General features: G+C 43.5%; 1 protein-coding gene across 17 annotated transcripts in view; it reads right to left on the bottom strand.

Annotated features, from left to right (window-relative positions):
• Nucleotides 1-457: 457 nt before the first annotated feature.
• MBNL3 (muscleblind like splicing regulator 3) overlaps nucleotides 458-20,603 on the bottom strand; it is a 92,765-nt gene continuing 72,619 nt past the window's right edge. For 10 of the 17 annotated variants that reach the window (XM_038122957.1, XM_038122950.1, XM_038122951.1 and 7 more), the window contains 5 exons: nucleotides 15,952-16,102; nucleotides 13,677-13,712; nucleotides 11,492-11,586; nucleotides 9,977-10,050; nucleotides 458-8,100 (listed from right to left, as the gene is read on the bottom strand). In XM_038122957.1, coding sequence (XP_037978885.1) covers nucleotides 9,994-10,050; nucleotides 11,492-11,586; nucleotides 13,677-13,712; nucleotides 15,952-16,102 — 339 coding nt within the window. In that variant the 3' untranslated portion in view covers nucleotides 458-8,100; nucleotides 9,977-9,993. The remainder of the gene's footprint in view (nucleotides 8,101-9,976; nucleotides 10,051-11,491; nucleotides 11,587-13,676; nucleotides 13,713-15,951; nucleotides 16,103-20,603) is intronic. The other 7 variants (XM_038122958.1, XR_005255046.1, XR_005255048.1 and 4 more) reach the window with 7 other exon arrangements.

Raw genomic sequence — 20,603 nt, 5'->3', positions numbered from 1 at the left:
TCAAGAAGAAATTTTCTCTTGCAGCAGCCCAGACCCAGCTCAGCCAGGTGGCTCCAGACCTTGGTGAGAGGCAGCCCCAGCTTGTGCTGGCCAGAGGTGCGAGCCTGGCCAGGCAGCCCGGGACGTGCTGGGCACTTGGAAGAGAGCTGGGGAATCCAGGCTGCTGCCAAAGGGGAGCTCACTGCTGTATTATTGCACTGGGACATTCAAAACGGCATCTGACACAAATGCTGAAAGAGAAAAATTCATACACACACCACTGTTCTACAAAAGCTGCAGGCCTTTGATTGGAAGTTGACTCATTCTTCACGGTTATCTTCAAATGCACAGCTCTGATCTCCTCTCTAATCGCATCACAGACAGGGTCAGAAAGGAAGCATGGAAAAACACAAGCCAAGCAGACCACATCACATGTGTCTCTGAAGGTCTAAGGCACGAGAGAAACCAGAAGGCAGCATCTGGAAAGTTTTACTTTTTATTTTTCTAAAATACAAATGTCTGTCTTGTGTTAGTAACTTTAATATGATAGGCCGAATGCATCCAGTAAAAAGGAGGCACTGGCTACAGAATTCAAAATACTGCAGGTATTTTCTGGAAAGAAATTTATTCTGTTGATCTACACTTCAGATATAACATTGATTCAAATTCATTAGTTATTATTTTTACATCAGAATCTTTGAAGTTTGGGACTAATAAACTGGAACTTGAAAAGTTTTTAAAGTAAACTCCTATTAATGTGTAGATATGGATCCATAAAAAACATAACCAAGAATTTTATACACTTTATTAAAAGATCAAAAAATAAACAATAACAATATAGAAGTAACATACTAAAATGAGTAGCATTATGCACATTTCTAAAGCACGTACAAGCACTACAGCAATATAATGTGGCAAAAAGAAACATAAATTCAAAGCGTACACCCTGTTGGTAGCAGTTGAGGGAATGAACTATCCTGTTATGGAACTGAAATACTGCATTAACCTACGCCTGTCTGGATCCAATGATATTTTAATTTCTTACAATTCCACAGGGCTAAGTGTAATCATTTGTATATATTTTCTAAACTATTCCATTAAATTGATATCTAATGTTTCCCTTACATTGTTTTTACCAGAAATGCCTATGAAAAGAAGAATGTGCTTCAAAGATCTACTTTACACAGTACAGTATAAATGTTTTTATATATTTAAATTAAAAATTGACAATTTAGGAGAACATTCTCTCTTTGATTTTAGTGATTGCCTAAAATACAATTCTCTATTTATAAAAAAAAATAGTGATCTTTTGTCAGGTGATGTAATAAAGGGTGAGGAGTCGGTTCATTTTCATGATCTAAAAAAAAAAAATTAAAACAAAGCTAATTGGAAAGAAAAAAAAATCCCATAATCCAATCTAAGAATGGTCTTATCATCCCCTCATCTGCTAGGATACAAAAGCCATGGCAACAAAATCATTTGGCTTCCACCACTATCAAATAGCATCTGTGTACAGTAATAAAGAACTGGAACCTTGTAATTCGGTGTCAGGTAATTCTCTCTGTTGTGTGTTTGGAAAAATAACTTCATTTTATTTAACAGTTGTGTTATTTTGCATGTTTAAATATCTCCTTTGAGAGGCATATAGAGTTATTTTTGATGATAGAGGATGTCAGTAAAGATCACTAGCAAAGATTTTAGCAGTGTTGTCATGATCGTGCTCATACCCCGAACAAAGTTTGACCAGCTATGATTCATTTCACATAGTGCAAAATATTTTTCTCTCATAATCCTAGAAATGAGAAAGAACTTGATTATAGAAACTGATGATGGCAAAGGGAAGCCGTAATCGTGTGGTGGCTTGAACTAGCTGATTATTTTGTATTACAATCTAGGTTATTACATAACACCACGGAGAGCAGCAATATCTGATTTTCCCTCATTTTAAAGAGCCTGGGGCTGTTCCAGTTCAGCAAACCACCGCTTGCACAGCTCCGTGCTGCAGAGTGGGCTGCCTGGGCACACACTGGCATCGCCAGGGGTTGGGAATGCTGGCCAAGGAACAGCTCTTGGCCTTGGCAGCAACAGCTCAGCCCCCAGCCCTGGGGCATCCAGCAAAGGGTGACAGTCACATCAGATGCCACCTCCCACCAGTTCTGCTCTGGGAGACTTGCCTCACCGCTCGAGTCAGGACCAGACTCATGGCAAGACCAGTTCCTTTTCTGAAGCAAAACTGGGGCTTGGGTTTTGCCAAAAAAAAAAAAAAAAAAAAACCAAAAAAACAACAACCAAAAAACCCCACAAACAAACAAAAAAAACCCCAAAAACAAAACAAAAAACCCCCAAAAAACAAAAGAGCCAACTTAAAAAAATCCAACAAAACCCGAAACTTGTTCCAATCAAAAATAAATGAGTCAACACAGGCACTTCAGCTGCTCCAAAATCCCCCAGCACTGCAGAGTCCCAGCAGTACCAACACAAACAGGAACAAGAGGCTGCTCACTGAGGGGCCACAGCTTTGCTGTCCTTTGGTGGCAACTCAAAGGGGCTTGTTAGTCCCAGCCTGGAGCACCCAGCTGGCCACAATGCCACCAGCCTCCACCTCCCTGTCCCAGCAGCACTACCTTGTGCCTCTCAAATCACACCATGGCTGTCACACAGCAGAAAGAACTGGTCCCAGACAATCCCAACTCATCCCTGCCCATCTATGGTTCCCCAGCTCCTTCCATTTTGTTACCTTGCCCCAAAAGGTTAAAAAAAATAAATCAAGAAGTTGTGACATTTCAAATTCACTCTGGGATTTAAAACACTTACCACAATGACAGTCACCTCCCACAGATAAACACTTCAAGACAGAAATAGGATTAGGTGCTAGGAAAAATGTGTGTGTGCTACCATAGACCTACCAGTCCTAATAGGATTCACCGAGAACACAACCTATCAGAAACATGACCTGGGGTGTGTTTGAAAATGTAGGCTGATTAAAAAAAGTAATTTGAATCTTTGCTAGTGACCTTACTAATTAATTCCACACCGTTTCCCATTCTCTGTGCTGCAGGTTGGAGCTGACCTGTTATCAGTCTGCTGTATAATAAGCTATGGCAAACTACAAAGCTTTTACAACAGCAAAGCAACATCATGCTTTCAGATAAGTTTTATAGCAAAAAACTCCTCCTTTTCAAAGCCTTAGTAATACCTATCTCTTTTACAAACTTTTCCTGTATTATTACAGACTTTTTATATTCAAAATAAGTTCCAAGGATTTCTTTCGTGGACTATGTACATAAGTGCAAAAAAGGTGTGTCTCACACATTCGTACACTAACTGAATCAGTTTAACTGCAGCATATTTGTATCTTCAACACTGTTACGGGGTCATTCCACAATATTTTTTTTCTTATGTACAGTTTTTGCTAATATAAATTAGTATTAAAATAGTTATATGCTTAATTATTTAGCCCTGATCGTAACGTAATCGTGTGAGTGTTCAACTTCTGGAGAAAAGAAAATTGCAGGCAAAGCTACAGTACTGAAACTGATTAATTCTGAATTCCCACCGTGTGAATGGATGTGAAATGAAAGCAAGACCGGTCACTACGCTGTAAATACAGGCTGCTGTGTTTCCGAAGTGAAAATACTGTGGAATAACCCTTGCCACACAACAATTTCTACAAGCTATAAAACCTGACTCTAAATCCATGTGTTGTAAACTTCTTGACTGAAAAAGTGACCTTAAAGACACAAATTCAGCGTTCACATGGGACTTTGGGATTTTAAAAATATTCAATCATATCTTTATCTGACAGTATCGAACTGTACCTTTAACAAGCTCATACTGTTACACATCACTTTTAATTTACATGTGAAAATTTCACAAATAATGTATACAAAGGTAGCCATGTTGTAGTTTTGTTGCCATAGCAACAACAACTTAATATAATTAGTTAACAATGAATCTATCATTGTAGGAGTTACATACAAAGTTAATTTTGTTCTTAAACTGTAAACTATACAAACTAGTTATGGACTGTATTCTATACCTTACCATGCTTCAGTGTTGGTTTAGAATATAACTAAATGGGCTGAATACATGTATTAAAAATTTTAAACTTTCTCTAACTCTCCTTCAAAATTAAATTCATTAGTTACTAAAGATATCAAAAAAAGCAATAATGAAAACCTTAAAAACTAATGGTAGAGAAATGAAAATATATGACATGAATTAATGCGTTGTAGCCTAGTAACAATGAGTTGTAGCTCTATTTACATTTGGATTAGGCTATCAACTATTTTTTTTTAAAGTTATTACAGTCTTTAACATACAGTATATACTCTAAGGCCTTCAACAGGCACATGGTAAAATCAGGTCAATATCAAACTAAATCCATTCAACAGGAATGGGAAATTAGATTTTCCTCATAAATTTCACCTTTTTCAATTTTCATGTCTGTGAAATGTACAAGGGATAAACAAAACGAGGACTCCAGTTTCTCAATCCTTGTGTACCCGGCGTGTCCTAGAGCTACTCCTACCGCGCCGGCGCCAGCCCCAGCCGGGCCGGGGGACGTCGCCGGCACACGCTCCGGCCACCCGTGCCACCGAGGCGCGCCCGGCTCGGTGCCGGCTCCGCAGGGTCCCCGCTCGGGGGACAGCGGGAGCAGCGGCGGGACCCCGGCCCAGCCCTGGGGAGCGCCCGGGCGCGGAGCGGGGCGGCGGCCGCAGGAGAAGCGCGTCGGGAACCTGCGCGGGCTGCCCGGGGAGGTAACGGCTTCTAGAACGTTGCGATGCAAAAATACACAGTCAAAAATCATCGGCTAAAAATTTCCAACTAAAAAACACGGCTGATTGTGAAATCATGTTCCAAATTACTAAAAACACTGTATTTAACAAAAATAATCTTAATAGTTTTATGAATCCATTTTATTTTAAATCCCTCTTTTATTGTCTGCTTATGTTACAGTTTAGTAGTAGTACTTTTTATTGAAACTACTAACAACCTTTTTTCGTGAAAATGATCAATCTCAGCTTTCATTTTCCCTCTGCATGACCCGTTTTATCCAAGTTTCAGCATTTCTTGCATATTGTTTGCATAAGGCTGAGAGAAATGGACAAAGAGAAATAACTTTGGATAAATAAAAAATATAGGTTCATGGAAAGTGGGAAGCTTATAAAAATGTCACTAAAATTATATTGATTTAAACAAACTTACATACATCTCTTGTCAAATAAAGGATGATATTCATGCTTTTATGACATTTGTTTAGAGTCACTAACTAGCTCGGTGACTTTGTAATAGTCTATTTAGGAAATTTATAGTCTGGCGACTGGTTTTTTTTTCTTTTCTTTCTTGAACAAAGAAAATTAGAGCAAGTCATTGCACAACTAGTTTAAATAGTGCTACCTCAAAATGGCATTTTTGCCGAGATTGTTTTGAATTTGGTGAAGTTTAGTGCTTCAAGCTTTTCTTTCCTTAAACTCATTTACAAATTAACTCTAAATTTGCCAGCAATATAAAAACTGTTGTGGCACCTAATATAACTACCCTGAACATCCCTCATTGGACCTCTTTAATAAAAAATAATCCTTAAACGCCTTTTTTTTTCAGTGCTTTAAATGTGACATGAAAACAGCTGTATTCTAGGTTTACATTCTATGCACATCTATGCCAGATGTTTAAGTCGATAAATAAAATAGGAGGTTACATCAAAGTTTCAAGATATACAAAAATCCATTTAGCACTGAAAAAATTTCAACCTCCTCGAACTCATAAAGCCATACAAGCTTGAATGCATCCTTTCTGGCTTAAGAAGATCAGCTCTGTTCTTTGTTGAGGCACTGGCACAGGTTGTGCAAAACCCATTTTTGATACACAAATAATTTCAAACAGGAAGTACTCAAATCCACTTTTTCCACTAACAATGTTATGGTCTTGGGAAACAGAAACACAGTGGTGAAAAGAACAGGTATGTGGTCACCAATACAAATGAGAGTCACTGATTTCACCCCGCTGCTTGTGAGCACAGATGCTGGAGAACATCCACGGACACAAGCGACTGTCAAAACTCAGGGTCCATAAAGGAGGTCTTGGGGGGATGTTTTTTCCCCTTTCTATCAGGGTTTGGTTCAAAGTCTGCTGAATTGAACAAAAAGACAAGGCCTTCTTGAGCTGGGCTCCTCAAGGTTCATTCTATGAGTGAGTCTCCACGGGCAGATGGGCAGAGCCTGCCCTGGGGCACACAGGCTGTGCCCCGGGTGTGCCACCACCACTCGTGGCCCATGGAGATACACATCTTGCAAACTGTCTGTGCTCATACTGCAGGAGGGGTGGCAAGGAATATCTAACCAAGGCCAAGGAACTGGGAAAAGAGAAGAAAATCTGGTGTCTGAATTTGGCACTCTACAGGACCACTCTGAGCTCGGGGTGGTCGCCCCTCCAGACACTGTGAGCTGGTCTCTTGCTTGATTCTCTTTCTCCCTGTATGGAGTTTATGGATTTACAGCAGCAAATCCACCTCTTCTATAATGCCAACGATACTGTAGAGCTATGATAGGGATGAATTTGGCAGTATCCTCAACCAAAATGCATTTCTGCAGCCAGATTGTTCAGCAACGCAGCATAACGACAGGCGAGGCTGTCCAGGGTGCACGGGCTGAAATGGTTTTATTCGTGCGTATGAAAAGGAGGTATTGAGAACTAGCCCTTGTTGTGCAACAAACATTGCTCTTGATCAAGTAGAAGGTGCCAATATAAATCCACTGACCGACAGGAACTCCATTAAGACAAATGTTTATCTTCAGCAGAAAGCTTATGCTGAGCTTTTTGCTGCTTTGTTACTGCTGTGTTTGATTTAAAGGGCCAGAGATCACGGGGATGGGGGAAATAATCACCCACTTATGGAAAACGGTGATTAAATAAATGGGGCATGCTGACAAAATTTCAACAAGAGACACATATAAGATTTCAGGCCAAAATGTATCAGCATGCTTGGTGGAGACAAGCCCCAGGGCTTGGTGCTACCCAGCCTGGGCTGAGCCACGGCCCCGGGCCCTTCCCAGCCAACGGCTGGCACCCGCTCCTCTCCAATGCAATGAGCTTTTGCCCAACTGAAGCTGTCTCACTCCACCACCACTTTTTTTGTTGTTTGTTTCAACTGCACCATGAGAACAGCGAGAGAGATTGTGCGCCGTTTGCAGCTGAGAATGCACTTCAATGGACAACAGAGCTGCAGAAATCCCTTGATGCTTACCCCTGTCTGAGCAAATTGTTCCTGTCCCCTTACTGAGCCTGGGCTTTTGTGGGTTTTTTTTTTGTTTTTTTTTTTTCCCCAAAAGTTTCCAGAATGAGCTCATTGTATTGAAAGAAGAACCCTGAACTGGACTAAAATGATAGCTATCCTTTCACATCACTTGTACTAAAAATTTGGAGACTATCTGAAGGCAAGTTTTAAATGATAAAAGGAGCATTTAACATAAGCAACTTAGGCTGACATTAACAGCAAAATCCAGCAAAGGGCAGAACATTCTGTGTCGTGTTTTTCAAGCACATAATTCCTGTTTCCCACAATAACATTTTTAGTAAAAAACAAACAAAACCCCATAAAACCTACAGTATATGAAAACTTAAGACATAACAATAATGAAAAAATGGTACTGAGTATACTTGATAATGATGTACACTTTAAAACAAATCAATAGACTATGATGTAAACAAAACAGTAAGATAACACTTTAAAAACAAGACAAACATTTATCCATCGATAGTATACAGTAAACCAACAGTCCGCTGTGCAGATGCACTTATCATGATGGTAGTCATAAAATGATTAAGTGTGTTAAAGTAATGTGTTATAAAAGTCTATTATAATTTCCTACTTGTATATCTCATATAACAGAGCGCTGTTTGTTAATTGTTTCTATAGTGCTTTTTTTTTTTTTTCTTTTTTTTTTGACATTCCCATTGATCAGTTTTTGGTTAACATGTAGGCTGCAACAGGCTTACTGTAGAGGTGGTAGAGAATGATAGAGGGAAGAGGGGAATATATACAGAAAGGCCATGCGCAGCTTCCCACCAAGAAGTCCTGGTGCTCCATAATTTTACTGTTCAGAATTTCAACATGGTCTGCTGCAAGGGAAAGAAAAAAAACAACAACAAAGAAATAGTGAGAAGTTAATACATCTGTATTTTAAAATCAATTCTAATACATTTACATCCTCAATGTGTTGCTCAAGAAGTTGTCATTAGTGTGTTGCAGACGGACATTTTATTCCATAAATTTTCTGATGTAGAGAGAAATTGCCAATAACACACTTGGCATCCTCTTAAATCTGCACTTATGACTCTCTCTTTCACACAATGACAAGGCAAATAGTGAAAGAGGGAGGTGAACAAATAATAGTCTTGATTTTTGGTTGGGATGCCAAGTAGAGGGTGGCTAAGGAGAGGGCCAAAGGAATCCCTGATCTGTGTTAGCTCTTGCTTCCTTTAGACAGTCACATTAAATCTGATCTTAAGGATTTAGGCAACTGAGCCCAGAGATAAAACACTGACACAGAAACTCTGTGCTCAGGTGACCGTCTTCTGGGAGCAAACTGCCTCTTGGTGATGTACTCATGAAAATCCTCCACTGAAGGACCCAACAACTTATCTCCTGCAGAGCTAGACCAATCAACCTGGCTACCAGAACTACTTCAACCATGCAGGGAAAGAAAAACATCTGTCAGGGCAGCGAGGGTTTCAGTTATCAAAGTCCCACTGAGAGAAAGTCTCCTGAAAAAATGCTGAAAACAATCTTAAAGACTTCAAGATGAAGTTCTTCCAATCAAATGATCTCCTTATTGGGTGGAACAGACTGGTTTACACGTTATGGAAATGGGTTAACGTGTCATGTCTGTCTGTCATTTGGAACAGCAGTACAGTCTAAGTTGAACATTTTCACTAATGTGGATAAGCTTGGTGTCACCCCTCATGAATAGGGTCCACAGCCACAGTTAGCAGGTCATGTATACATATGGTATTTAATTAAGGTCAGCAGAGATAAGGGCCACCACTGAGAAAGTAGCTTCTGTTGATTGCTAATAGATATCATTACTGAATTGCTTGCCAAATTAATTTCCAGTATTTAAGGACTTGCCTGTAATATGTGACCTAAGGAAGAAATGGGCTTGCATATCTGCATATACTAAATGGCTGCTTTGAGAAAGACTTCTCGTTGAATTGGCTGAACTCTCTTGAGGTAAAAAACCACAGTCAAGAACTGAAACTACCCAGAGATTTTAGCTCATGAACATCAGCTAAAATTCACAAAGAAAAGCAATATAAACATGACACTGCTGCTATGGCTGTGAAATTGTATTCTGTAACTCCATGGACAAATTCCTCCATCACTCCCCTCAGAGAAAACAATCATCTTAGGGAAGCCCAGGACCTGCAGGTGGGATGAAGACTATGTTACTTATGATATTCATTCTGGTCTCCAGCCCACCATGAGCCAGGCCCTCTCTGCAGCTGACCAGCAGAGTTCTGCCTAGACCAAGCCAGCCTTGCAGATGCACAGCAGCTGCTGCTGACCCAATCCTGCTTACTCCAGGAAAGAAAATATGTCACTAACAGCAAAAGAGAAGTTACACCTTTTCAGCCGACTCATTACCAGAGCAGTCTTTTCCATCAACACTGCAAATCCCCGAGGCATCTGCAGGCAGCTGGGAGCTGTGCAGAGCAAGAGCAACCTGTAAACAGAGCCATGGGGCTGGGGGATGCACAGGGAGGCTGCGACCATCACAACACAGGCACTTGAGACACAGGAAACTCGTTATAAACCACAGGGCTGGTCTGTGTCTGTGCTGCAGCAGCTGAATTCCTGTTGAGTCAGCAGAGCATGAAGCCAATGGGGTCCCATGGGCTCAGTCCCTCTGCCTGAGCCAGCCCCCTGTGTTTAGGGCATGCAGTGCCCATGTACAAATCAATTCACCATAAAGAGAAATACCAAAAAGGAACTTACTGTTCTATCGGGAACTTCTACATCTGTGAAACAAACATGCTGCTACTCAGTTCATCTACTGATAACTGGGATATCTACAGCAAAAAAAACAAAGAACACAACACATTAAAACATTGCCTTGAGATCAAGCTGTTCATTCTGTCTTCAGCATCAGATTAATATGTACATCAGTGTCTTATGAAACAGGATCCACTCCCAAGTCTTTATTTTGCTACACTTAAAGTACAATGTAGCTGCACCACTACTGATGCCCTGTGGAGTACGTGGTGATTGTACTGGGATTTTGACTCCATAGACTACAAGTAAAACAGAAATACCCTGAAACTATCTGGCTCAAACAGGACTCACACAGCCACAGAGCAACGCTGCACAGCAATTTCTGCTCTCCTCTTATGACCAATACAAGTCTGAGTAAGACCTGCTCTACCTGAAAATAACAACAAAGCACAGAAAAAGACTGGCAATTCCTACTGCGAGCAGTAAAACACTGCCTAGGACTTATGCAGGCAAAACTCCTACTGAAATCCTCATGACCTCACACCAGCAAAAGCCTAGAGGATGCCCCCAGAGATATTACTGGCATTCAGCATGGATAACAGCCTCCTACAGAGCAAAGTGACACCCCGATTTCTTTGCAATAGCTCTAAACCTGAGAGCGTGACAAATAAAAATGCTAAAATTAGTCCTGGGGGAAAAAAATTTTAAAAGGTGTTTGAAATCTCTCTGGTCTAACTGGGAGAAGTTGTGTCACACCAAATTATCAGGACGCATCACTAGGACAGGTTGTGCATATACAGTTCAGGACCGGTGCGGAAGCAGCCATCACACTCAGTATCTTCAGAGGAAAGTTTTGGAGAGAATTATGGCTCGGCACACATGCATGGAATCCTGTACACTTATGGCAGTGCTACAATGGCACGTACTGCACATCCAGAGTCCTCTCTGTAGGGATGGGTGACATGCTATTGGCATAAAAAAAACTTTACACTTAACAGTCTCACCCCCGATTTTTGGTTTTTCGTTGTTTGGGGATTTTTTGGTAGTTTTTAGAGTCCAATTTTGTGGTGGGGGGAAGCCACTTTGTATTTCCACTTCCACTTTTCAGTCCAGAGAGGACAAGCCAAAATACCACAGGGAAGGATGCTCGGGGTGGTATTTCTGCTTGAGACTGAAAGCAGAAGTGCTGCAGGTCTTGCATGACTCTACACTCAGGCGATTCACCGCCCATTTTTTGAGGACCCGGGGGGAGGTGTGTTTTTGGAGGAGAGCCTGCGCCCCTGCCAATCGCCCATCCCTACGCTCCAGCCAGGCTTGTGCCCATCCCGCAGGCGGCAGGAGCGGCCCCTCTCGGATCCCCAGCCTCACACACACACACACACACACACACATACACACGCTGCCTCTGCGCGCCCCAGCCTGCGCCGGGCAGGACGGCGCTGACCCCGCACGGGATCCAGCCCTCGCCCGGTCCTCAAGATCTGAACACGTGAAAGAAAGCCATTGAAAGGGCCAAACCTGATTGGCGGTAGCTGTTGCAGCGAAGGGGACGCTGGTGGCAGGAGTTGTTGCTGCAGACACAGTGGTGGGCGTAGCACCGTGCATCATGGGCACTTTCGGAAGGGAACCATGGAAGCGACATACAGGAGGGTGGAGCGTATATATATTTTGTTTGTTTGGTTGGTTTTATGTAACCATGGCAACATGTGGTGGATTTGGGGGCGTGGCAGGAATCACAGCAACAAGCCATGTGACATCGTCATGAAGGACACATCGGGGCGCAGCATGCAATCACAGTGCAAAGCAAGACAGCGTTGGGAAAAAAAATAAACAAGAGAGAAGGGGAAAAGCCAATTACAATTATAATTAAGGAAAAAACCAAAACATTCTCAACACTTAGTACATTTATAAGCAGAACAATGATGTATTAGACTCCGAGGGCCAAATTTCCAAAGGGGGGAGAGGATGGGTGTGCTAGCAAAAGCCCACGTCAGCTCGCACCCGTGGGGAGTTAGACACAGCCAGTGCACGTTCCTTTGGGTGGGGACATTTTGGCAAGCGCACCCTCCCGCCCGCCTGGGAAAGCTTGTCCCCTTCCCTCCCCACCCCGTCCCCGCCAGCAACCAGAGGTACATGATGCACTTTGCAGCGGCTGCCGCAGCCCTTTCACCAGGTTTTCGCGCCTCTCTCTAGCAGGGACGATGTTTTGGCACGGGACAGAGCTGGAGGCACGGCAAACAGAGCGGCTGGCAGACTGAGCTCTCTCCGTACAAAGTCAGCATGCTCCCTTTCCACCCTAATTCTACAGGATTTGGCAAAACTCCCCTCTTGCAGGGTGGGGGGATGGAGAGGGGAAGGGACAGAGAGGGGAAAAATACACAAATGCATCTGAACAGCTACAATTTGCAGGAAGAGCATCCAAAAGGACAACACGGCAGCAGGGAGCTTGGCAGCCTCCTGAAGCTGCATGTCCCGCAGAGCACAGTGCTGGAAGGGATGCTCTGGTGCTCAAACGGGCATCCCCCCAAACCCGAGGGGAATTTGTGGGGTTGAGGAGCCCAGAGGAAGGCCCAGCCATCCCCACAAACATGCGGTGGGGAAGCAGAGTTGCCTTCCCCTCCACCCCAGCAGCCACGGCCAGCCCCAGCAGGGAAGGAGCATGTGCCTGTTGCTGGGAACGCTCCGGCCACAAGATGTTGGAAGGTGTGGGTTGGGGTTTCCTACAGGCAGAGGTGTATTTGAGGGAGTCAGCTCCCTGTCATGCAAGCAATGTGTCCTCCCTGTACTACAGGGATAGGCAGGTTCAAGAGCAGAGTGTTTAGCCATTCATGCCAGAGCTTCCAGACCTGCTCTTGGAATGCCCTGCACCCCCCCAGGGCTCCTGCCTCTCTCCCTCTGGCTAAAGCAGGCACACACCTGGATGCTGGTAGTCTTGCATAACCTTGGCTAGAGGATGAAAGCTCAGCTTTCACCCGCCCTGCTGTGCCCAGCAGCTGTAGACAAGAGGGGAAGGTCCTCAAAGGCCTGCAGAGGTTTCATCAAGACCCAGATGCTGAGCCTGAAGAGAGTGGATCCCTGCAGCACTAATGAGCACATATTCACTGCCTCCCTTTATTCCATGTGCACCTGCAGCGGTACCTCCCTATGATCTCCTGTACCTGCACACCTAACACTGTCCTACAGAGATGACTCTCCAGCCAGTCCATGGTCCAAACCCTGCTTCTCCTGCTGTACAAGCAGCACTCTGCTCTGGCAGAGCAGCTGACCCCAGATGTACTCCTCCTTAGCACCTTGTTAAACCAGTCTCCTAAAATACCCTCAGAAGGACAACTAAAAATCCAAACTTAAGTCCGCCTGTTGCTTGATACAAAATAAAACAAAAATAAGCCAACAGGATCCTCCTACTTCTATTTCCTTGTGTCAGATGACTTAAATGGGTTGTAAAGACATTTAAGTGACACAGTCTTGTCTCTGAAGCAGAACTAAATAGGGGTGGGAACACATCACCTTGGATTCTCTTATTGTAAGTCACATGAAACACTGCACTGCACAGAAATTAAAAGGGATACAACCATTTAAGCCTCAAAGAAGACAGCGAATAGACAGTCACACCACTCAGCCACCCAGGTTCTCACTGATGCATACTAACTTGCAGTCTCTTTCAGATTAGGAAAAGTTGAGAAGTTTGTGTAGAAAAACCTACCAACGCTTGCAGTGGGTGTCATGCACAGAACTGACCCTGCACACCATGCATTGAAGCGTGGAAAGATGAACAAAAGGGATATTTCATTAGTGAAGCTTCAGTGTTAGATATCACTTTAACTAAAAAGCAGGTATTCTCTTTGCAGCATTCAGTATTTAAGCACATGCAACCAGATTCTGCATATTGGTACATCAATAGTTTAAACTCAGTTTTAAGAGATCATAGCAAACCAAATTAATTCTTTAATTCTTGGGTAGTAGAGAATAAACTCCTCCCACTTTGGTATTAAATAATATGATTGATCCCAGAAATCAGGGTTGTTTGGGATATTTGGGGTATCGGGTATGCTGATTTCTTTCTGATCGTGTCAACAGAAAACAAATTGCCCTTAGAAGAATGTCACACTCATGTTAAAATTGACTTTCCAAAAGCAATTTACTCCTGCAACCAGGGACTGTGATTCAAAGTCTCTAGTTTAAGCTGAAAGAGGCATTTATTTTTCTGGACTCGAAAAAATTGCAGTGGTGATGCCATTTTCAAGAGACAGCCTGACTCCCCCCTGCCATGGCAACCCATGATGCTGATCTCTCAACAAGAGACACTAAGAAAAGCAACAGCTCCTTTCCCCTCCCCACAGTGAGAGCTGCGACGTGCCACCTCTCTGCTTTGCGTCCTGAGCACTGCCACGGCCGAGCCCAGAGCTGGAGTCTGATGTGTAACATAAATCCATCACAGATCTGTCCTCTGACTGGAAATTTGCTGCTCTGCCCAGCATTATTGTCTTCAGACAGAGCGGGTGCCAGTAAGCAGCCCTGCTATGCATCAGCCCTGTGTGTGATTTCACTCCTGTGAGCCCCATACCCAGCGCAGCGAGGGCTGGGCACAGCTGATTCTGCTGTTCCATCAGGGACGCCTGTCCTTAAGTCAACTTTGGCAACTGTGACCTTGAGGAAGAGCAGTGTGTAGCCAGCTGGGGACTTGGCGTTCCTCAAGGTGTCCGTATTTCCTGAAGAAGTATTTCCCTTGGCACCTGCCAGAGCTGTGGTAACGTCAGCTCAGCCCAACCTTTCCAATGCTTTGCAGAGCACAAGGTAAAAGGCTGCTAGTCCATCTCTGCATGAGATTCAGCTTCCCTGGAAGAACATCTTGGTAGCTGCTGAGTTCTGAGTGCTTCCAAGGGCTCTCATAACAGAAAGGCCACACGAGCACAGGGTTTAGGTCCCTGCTCTCTGGACCCACACTCCACCTTGCTCTCAGGACCAGATTGTCTCTAAAGCTTTTCCCCTGACTCCAAAGAACAACAGTGCCAAGGTGCAAGTCTACTGTGTGTTCACCTCCAGGGGTCAGCCCAGAGAAACCCTCTGTGTATTTCTGTAAGTATCATCTGACAAGTAAATACAGCATTAAACATTAAAAACACAGGGCATTAATTTTCCCATGATACTCTAAATGATAATAATCATACTAAAATATGAGCTATCTGGAATATTCCTAATTCAGCCACTTATAATACTTTCCACTCCAAGCAGGTTTTGTTTTCCATTTGGCTGCAGTTAATTGGCCAGTCAGAAGACAGTCACATCTGCCACATTAATATTTCCAGTTCTATAAGAATTACTGAACTGCATCTTTCAATTTAACTCTGAGACCTTAAAGGTACAATAAAAGCTGGGAGTTAAATTGCTTTTAAAAAGCTTAAGGTATTGTACTGGTCAAAAGACAAGGAAGAGGGAAATATATGCCTTTAAAGAGGATTATATAATTTGTATTTACTAAAGACTAACCATTCCCTCCATAAACATCACAGCTGCTGCAATATGTAGGTCAGTGAGATACAAGCTCAGAGAGGTGCCTACAGCCTCAAGAGAGCAGGCAAAGAGGTCTATAGACATTTTAACATGAGTCCAAAAGAGCACTATGCAAGAGTCAAAGAATTAATTTGGGATTAACCAGTTGAACCATAGGGAGGAAAAACAGAAAGTATGAATTCAAGAAACATGCAGACATTTTTCTTAGTTTGACTGCTTAGAAAAAAAAAACAAAACCCAAACCACACAAAAAGGGCTAAGAAGGATCTTTACATGTGAAAAGCTCTAAATTGTAGTAGGTGAAGGGAAAAAAGTCAAACAACAGATGTTAATTTTTCATCCATTTTTAACATGAGATTACACACCAATATTCTTTTGCTAAAGACTCTTACAAAACTGCTCATTAACTGAACACCGAGGTCACAAAATAAACAACCATGATGATGGGAAAGCAAGGAAACACTTACCTGTAGGGATGAATGTAGGCTGTTGCAACTGCATGTTGGCTAGAGCCTGTTGGTAGTGGAAAACGCTTGGGTTAAAGACTGTGGTGGCACCATTGTTTTTTTCAAGTGCTGGCCTCTTTGGTAAAGGTTGAAGTGCACCAGGCGGCAGGGCCTGTGGATAAGGGAGTCATTAAAGACAAGTGGAGTAAATAAAGGGGCCCAGATGTAGGTCAAGCATGCAAGAAATAATAGGGGGTCTTGGCTGCAAATCACCTGCAACTCTATCAACTTAGCAAGACAGGAAAGAGAAGAGCAGCTAAGTCACAGTACGAGTAGTAGGTGAAACAACAGCTTCACTAGGTAAGCAGTTAGTAAATGCACCAGGAGGAGGGACAGAGTCCAGAAAGAGGAGAGATGCTAAGGAGCTTTTCAGCAGGACTGACTTGGGTACAGGGGGAGAAAAATCACTGGGAAAAGGAAGGGGAGAGGTGATCACCTGGACAGGATGCTACAAAGAGCAGTTGCAGGCAACAAGCATTAAAAACCCCAAAACAAACTGGAAAAAAATAGTAGATGACTATTTAAAACCCAAGAAGATTAGCATAAGCAACAAATGCCATGGAAAAAAAACGGATGCTTGCCTCTGGTTCAACACCTGCCTACATGTATGTGTGCATGTGTGGAAGCGTGCACACTGTGCAGCCAACCCATGTGCCCAGATGGTAAAGCTGTAGCTGTTGCCAACTACACATATAACATTACATTCACAGTAAAATGCATTTCCACTTGTTAGTAGAGAGGCTGAGCAACATGGTCAAGACCAGGCCTGATTCTCCACTGCTCACACCAGAGGCATAGCCCACTACCCGCAGATTTGGACCAAATCCCACTTTACAGAAGGTGGCCTCCATCAGTCAAATACTGCTCACTCATTATTAACAGTGGAAAAAGCCATTGACAAATCCCTTCTTTTCATTCTATCACACCACCGGGCTTCTTCCAGCCCGTCAAACCTGTTTCATGATCAGACTTGGTAAAAAGCATTAACCCAACTCAGGAACTTTTCTCAGTGAGTTACTCATCATTCATCCAAGCATGTCTCAACAGCAAAGTAGTATGTCAGGTTCTTAAGAGACAGGAATGTTTCTAATGATTTACAGCTTTTCATTGTACCCAAGTAAGAAACCACATTTTTTTCTCCACATTGTGATAGAAAAGGGTCCTTTTTAATTATGCCCCGCAGTCCTTTTGCACGTAACACTCCCATTGACGTCAATGAGATTTACGCACGTGGAAGTCATGCAGAATCAGGTCATTTCTGACTAGTTGTTAGTCTGTATCATGTAGCAAAGCAATGGCTGAAAAACAGGGTTATCACTCCCACTTTTATTTTAATAGGTCACAAATGAATGGTAGGTAATGGAGAAGGTTTGGCTAATGAAGGGTTAAAGCTACGAACACACAATACTCAGAAGAAAGGACACAAGTAAAGAGATTTTAAAGTGTTATGAAGATCAACACACAACAGAATGTAAGTGAAAGCTTGCAACAGTTTGTCGCCATCTAGAAACAGGTTTCACTTTAATTTGCTATAGGAGACTGCTCATCTGAGAAATGTTAAGCAACATACTTCCAGGCAAAACATTACTCCATCCTATCTCTACTCACATGGTTGCTTTTGGGTGGTTTTAATATTAAAAACGAAAATGAGAAGAAATTGCATTTGCAAAACTGCCCTCAGACATGCACACATCCTTTGCCTATGCTAGTGGGCATCCACTCTCAGCACTAGGATTTAATCTTTCCAGATTTGTTCTGGCTGCTACCAAAAGACAGCAGTCAAAGATAGGACAATATTCTCAGATATAGACACCAAAATCTTTTACTTAAGATCCATATTTTAGGATGATGTATGAGTTTTCATTTCTAGGTAAGCTTTCATTGATATCTGTGTTAAATCTGCCTGTTAGCTGCAACTTGTCTATTTAATGATGGCTACATGAATGTTCCTCCAGGCACAGGACAGACCTGCAGCTTACACAGTCTGGAGTAGTTTCATGTACATCACACAGGTTTTACAGCTTTAGAACTGAAGAACTTGCTACTTAAATTCATGCTCCTTATGGTACCCAACTGCTAAACAATCCTTTTTAGACACTTCCAAAATCTGCCTCAGAAGAAGAATGTACTAATTATAGCAAAATAACTGTGCCAGGCACATAATGGACTTTTGACTCTCTGCTTCTTGGCCAAAGGCTGTCACCACCCCAAACCCCACAATGGCAGTGCCAAAAGAAGAACAGCTGAAGGCTTTGAGACCTTGCTGTCATGTCCCAGCACACCACAGGACAATTCCCCAGCCCAGCACTGCAGTTAGAGGGAGCATACAGACACCATCAGGCCGCAGGGATGTCAAGACACATCAGACTATCCCATCACCTCTCCAGCATCACCGTCCCTCCTAACCTGCTACAGCCCCTTGGGAGCAAGGGAAAGAAAGGAACTATGGCAGCCTCACTGTTACTCCCTCAACAGCAGCCAGGTGGAGAAACACAAACACAATATTTCCAGAGTGTTCTGAAGAAACAAGCACTCTGCAGCAGCTCCTGTGCTGCCTGATGTCCAGCTCTCCCACGTGGGCTCCGTGGGCAGGGGAGCTAGGAGCCCATCTTGATCTGCTTCTGGTTTGACCCAGCCCTGTGGGTCACCCCTCCACCACCCCAGCAGCTGCAGGAGTGTTCCCACAGGATACATGATGATGTATTGGCTCCTCCTGTTGCCAACCGATCTCATTTCAGATATCAAGGTGTAGGAGGGCCCAAGGACACAGAACAATCTGGCTTCAGCCCTTTTCCAGCCTATGTGCTCAGGTAAGAGCCTCAGGAACATGCTCACTGAAAGGTCCATCTATAATGCCTTGAAGAGGCATCTAAAATTGCACATGATGAAGCTGGGCCCATACAGCTTCTGCAGGGGAAGCTGGCAGGGACACAGGACAAAACAAATGTGTCTCATTTGACACGGGCTGCAATTTTTGTTTCACTCAGGACCTGCAGGAATTGTAGCAGGTTGAGGGGATACAACATTTCTTTCTTGCACCACGTCCTGGTTCTGAAGGGATCCTACAAGCAGAACATACAAAAGGCAACAGAGACTCCTCACCACCAAATTCTGTAGCCAGTGTCACACTCCAGCAGAGGAATCAGACTAAACCCTCCTAGTAAAGAACTTACTTGATGAGTTTACCTCATCCAGCTGCTTGTGCTTTCCCTCTGGACAAGCTCTGACCACCACAACTACAGCAGCAGCTCTTGGACAGTAACTTTTTCTGACTTTATTTTTTCCCTGTGTGTTTGTACACATGGGTACACAACCTTTGCAACAGGATCTGGCCATCTGCACCAGTGAAAGGGTTAATTCAGTTCAGAATCCATGTGATAGTCCTGCACTGATCCAAACGAACAATTTCCACTAATTAAATGCCAGGCAGCCTCCCATTTTTAGGCTGGGAAAGCCACATTCCTGCTCAAATGAGAATCTGAACAAAGAGGCTTGTGCCACTGCTCTGCATGGCATGGAAAGCAATTCTTCAGCAAGACTGACAGATAAAAACACACTTCATGCTAAAGTCAGAATTTCCCACGTGCTGGTTAACAAACTTCTCGTTATTTTTTACAAGAACTGGATTAAATCTTTGCAACAAACAATTTAATTGCACCTCAAAGTTCCCCTCAGATATCTATCTCCTGGGACCAGATCACACTTTCACCCTTCTGCACTCAGCAAGGAGGGGCTGGGTCTGCTGCCAGGCATGACAAACAGAATTGTCTGAGAGAGGGCAGAGGCAGCACCCATTCCCTGGCAAGCAGCAGAAGCAAAGTGAGCAGTTTCCTCTGAAGACCATCCATGCTTTTATCACTCATGAAGGGTTCAGAGGAGGTGACATATCCTAAGGAGTGGCTGCCAACCTTTCAATGTGTCAGAGCAGGAAGACTCAAACAAGCAGCTTCTCTCAAAGGGTTTGTTCAGTGGGGGAGGAATTATGGGCTCTCCCACTCTCTGCCAGACCGTGTCACCTCAGAGTGGTGGCTCTTGGAGAGGGCAGCTGTGCAGGTCCTGCCTGGGCAGGCTCTGTGGCCGTGTCTGTGTCAGCCGTGAGCAGAGCAAGTGAGAGGCTGTGATGCCATTCCCACCATCACTCCACCACTGCTGGCAGAAGCTGGGCCCCAGCAAGGCTTCCTACTGCTGCTGCCTAAAACTCTGATAAGGAAGCCTTTTGCTACTTAAACCCAAAAATAAGTCTTTGGAGAGGAAGGGGAGCAGATGAGCTTCTCCTCCCTAGCTCTGGGAATGAGAAGCAACATCAGCTTGATGGTTTCACAGATCCTGTGTGTTCACTCTTCCCTCTCTCTGCTATAGCTGGGCAACAGGAGCCCTTTCTTTTAAAATGTATTCTATCCCTTATTCTTTGGGAAAACAGGAAGGAGTTGTCTTCTACAGAGCCAGGACTGACAGCACTGTGAGTATGGCTCTTGCCTCACTATGAGCATCATAAAGCCAAGTAAAACATATTATTTGAAAGTCATAAAACAACCAAAGATAGCATATATGAGGACAGCTTGCAGGCAGAAGCTCAGGGAGCAGATTCCATGCTTGAGACTGAAGCAAAAGGC

This window comes from Motacilla alba, chromosome 4A (assembly GCF_015832195.1).
Source record: "Motacilla alba alba isolate MOTALB_02 chromosome 4A, Motacilla_alba_V1.0_pri, whole genome shotgun sequence".
Taxonomy (NCBI): Eukaryota; Metazoa; Chordata; class Aves; order Passeriformes; family Motacillidae; genus Motacilla; species Motacilla alba.
The sequence above is the reverse complement of the archived record's forward strand: the minus strand, read 5'-3'. Positions and strand labels throughout refer to the sequence as shown.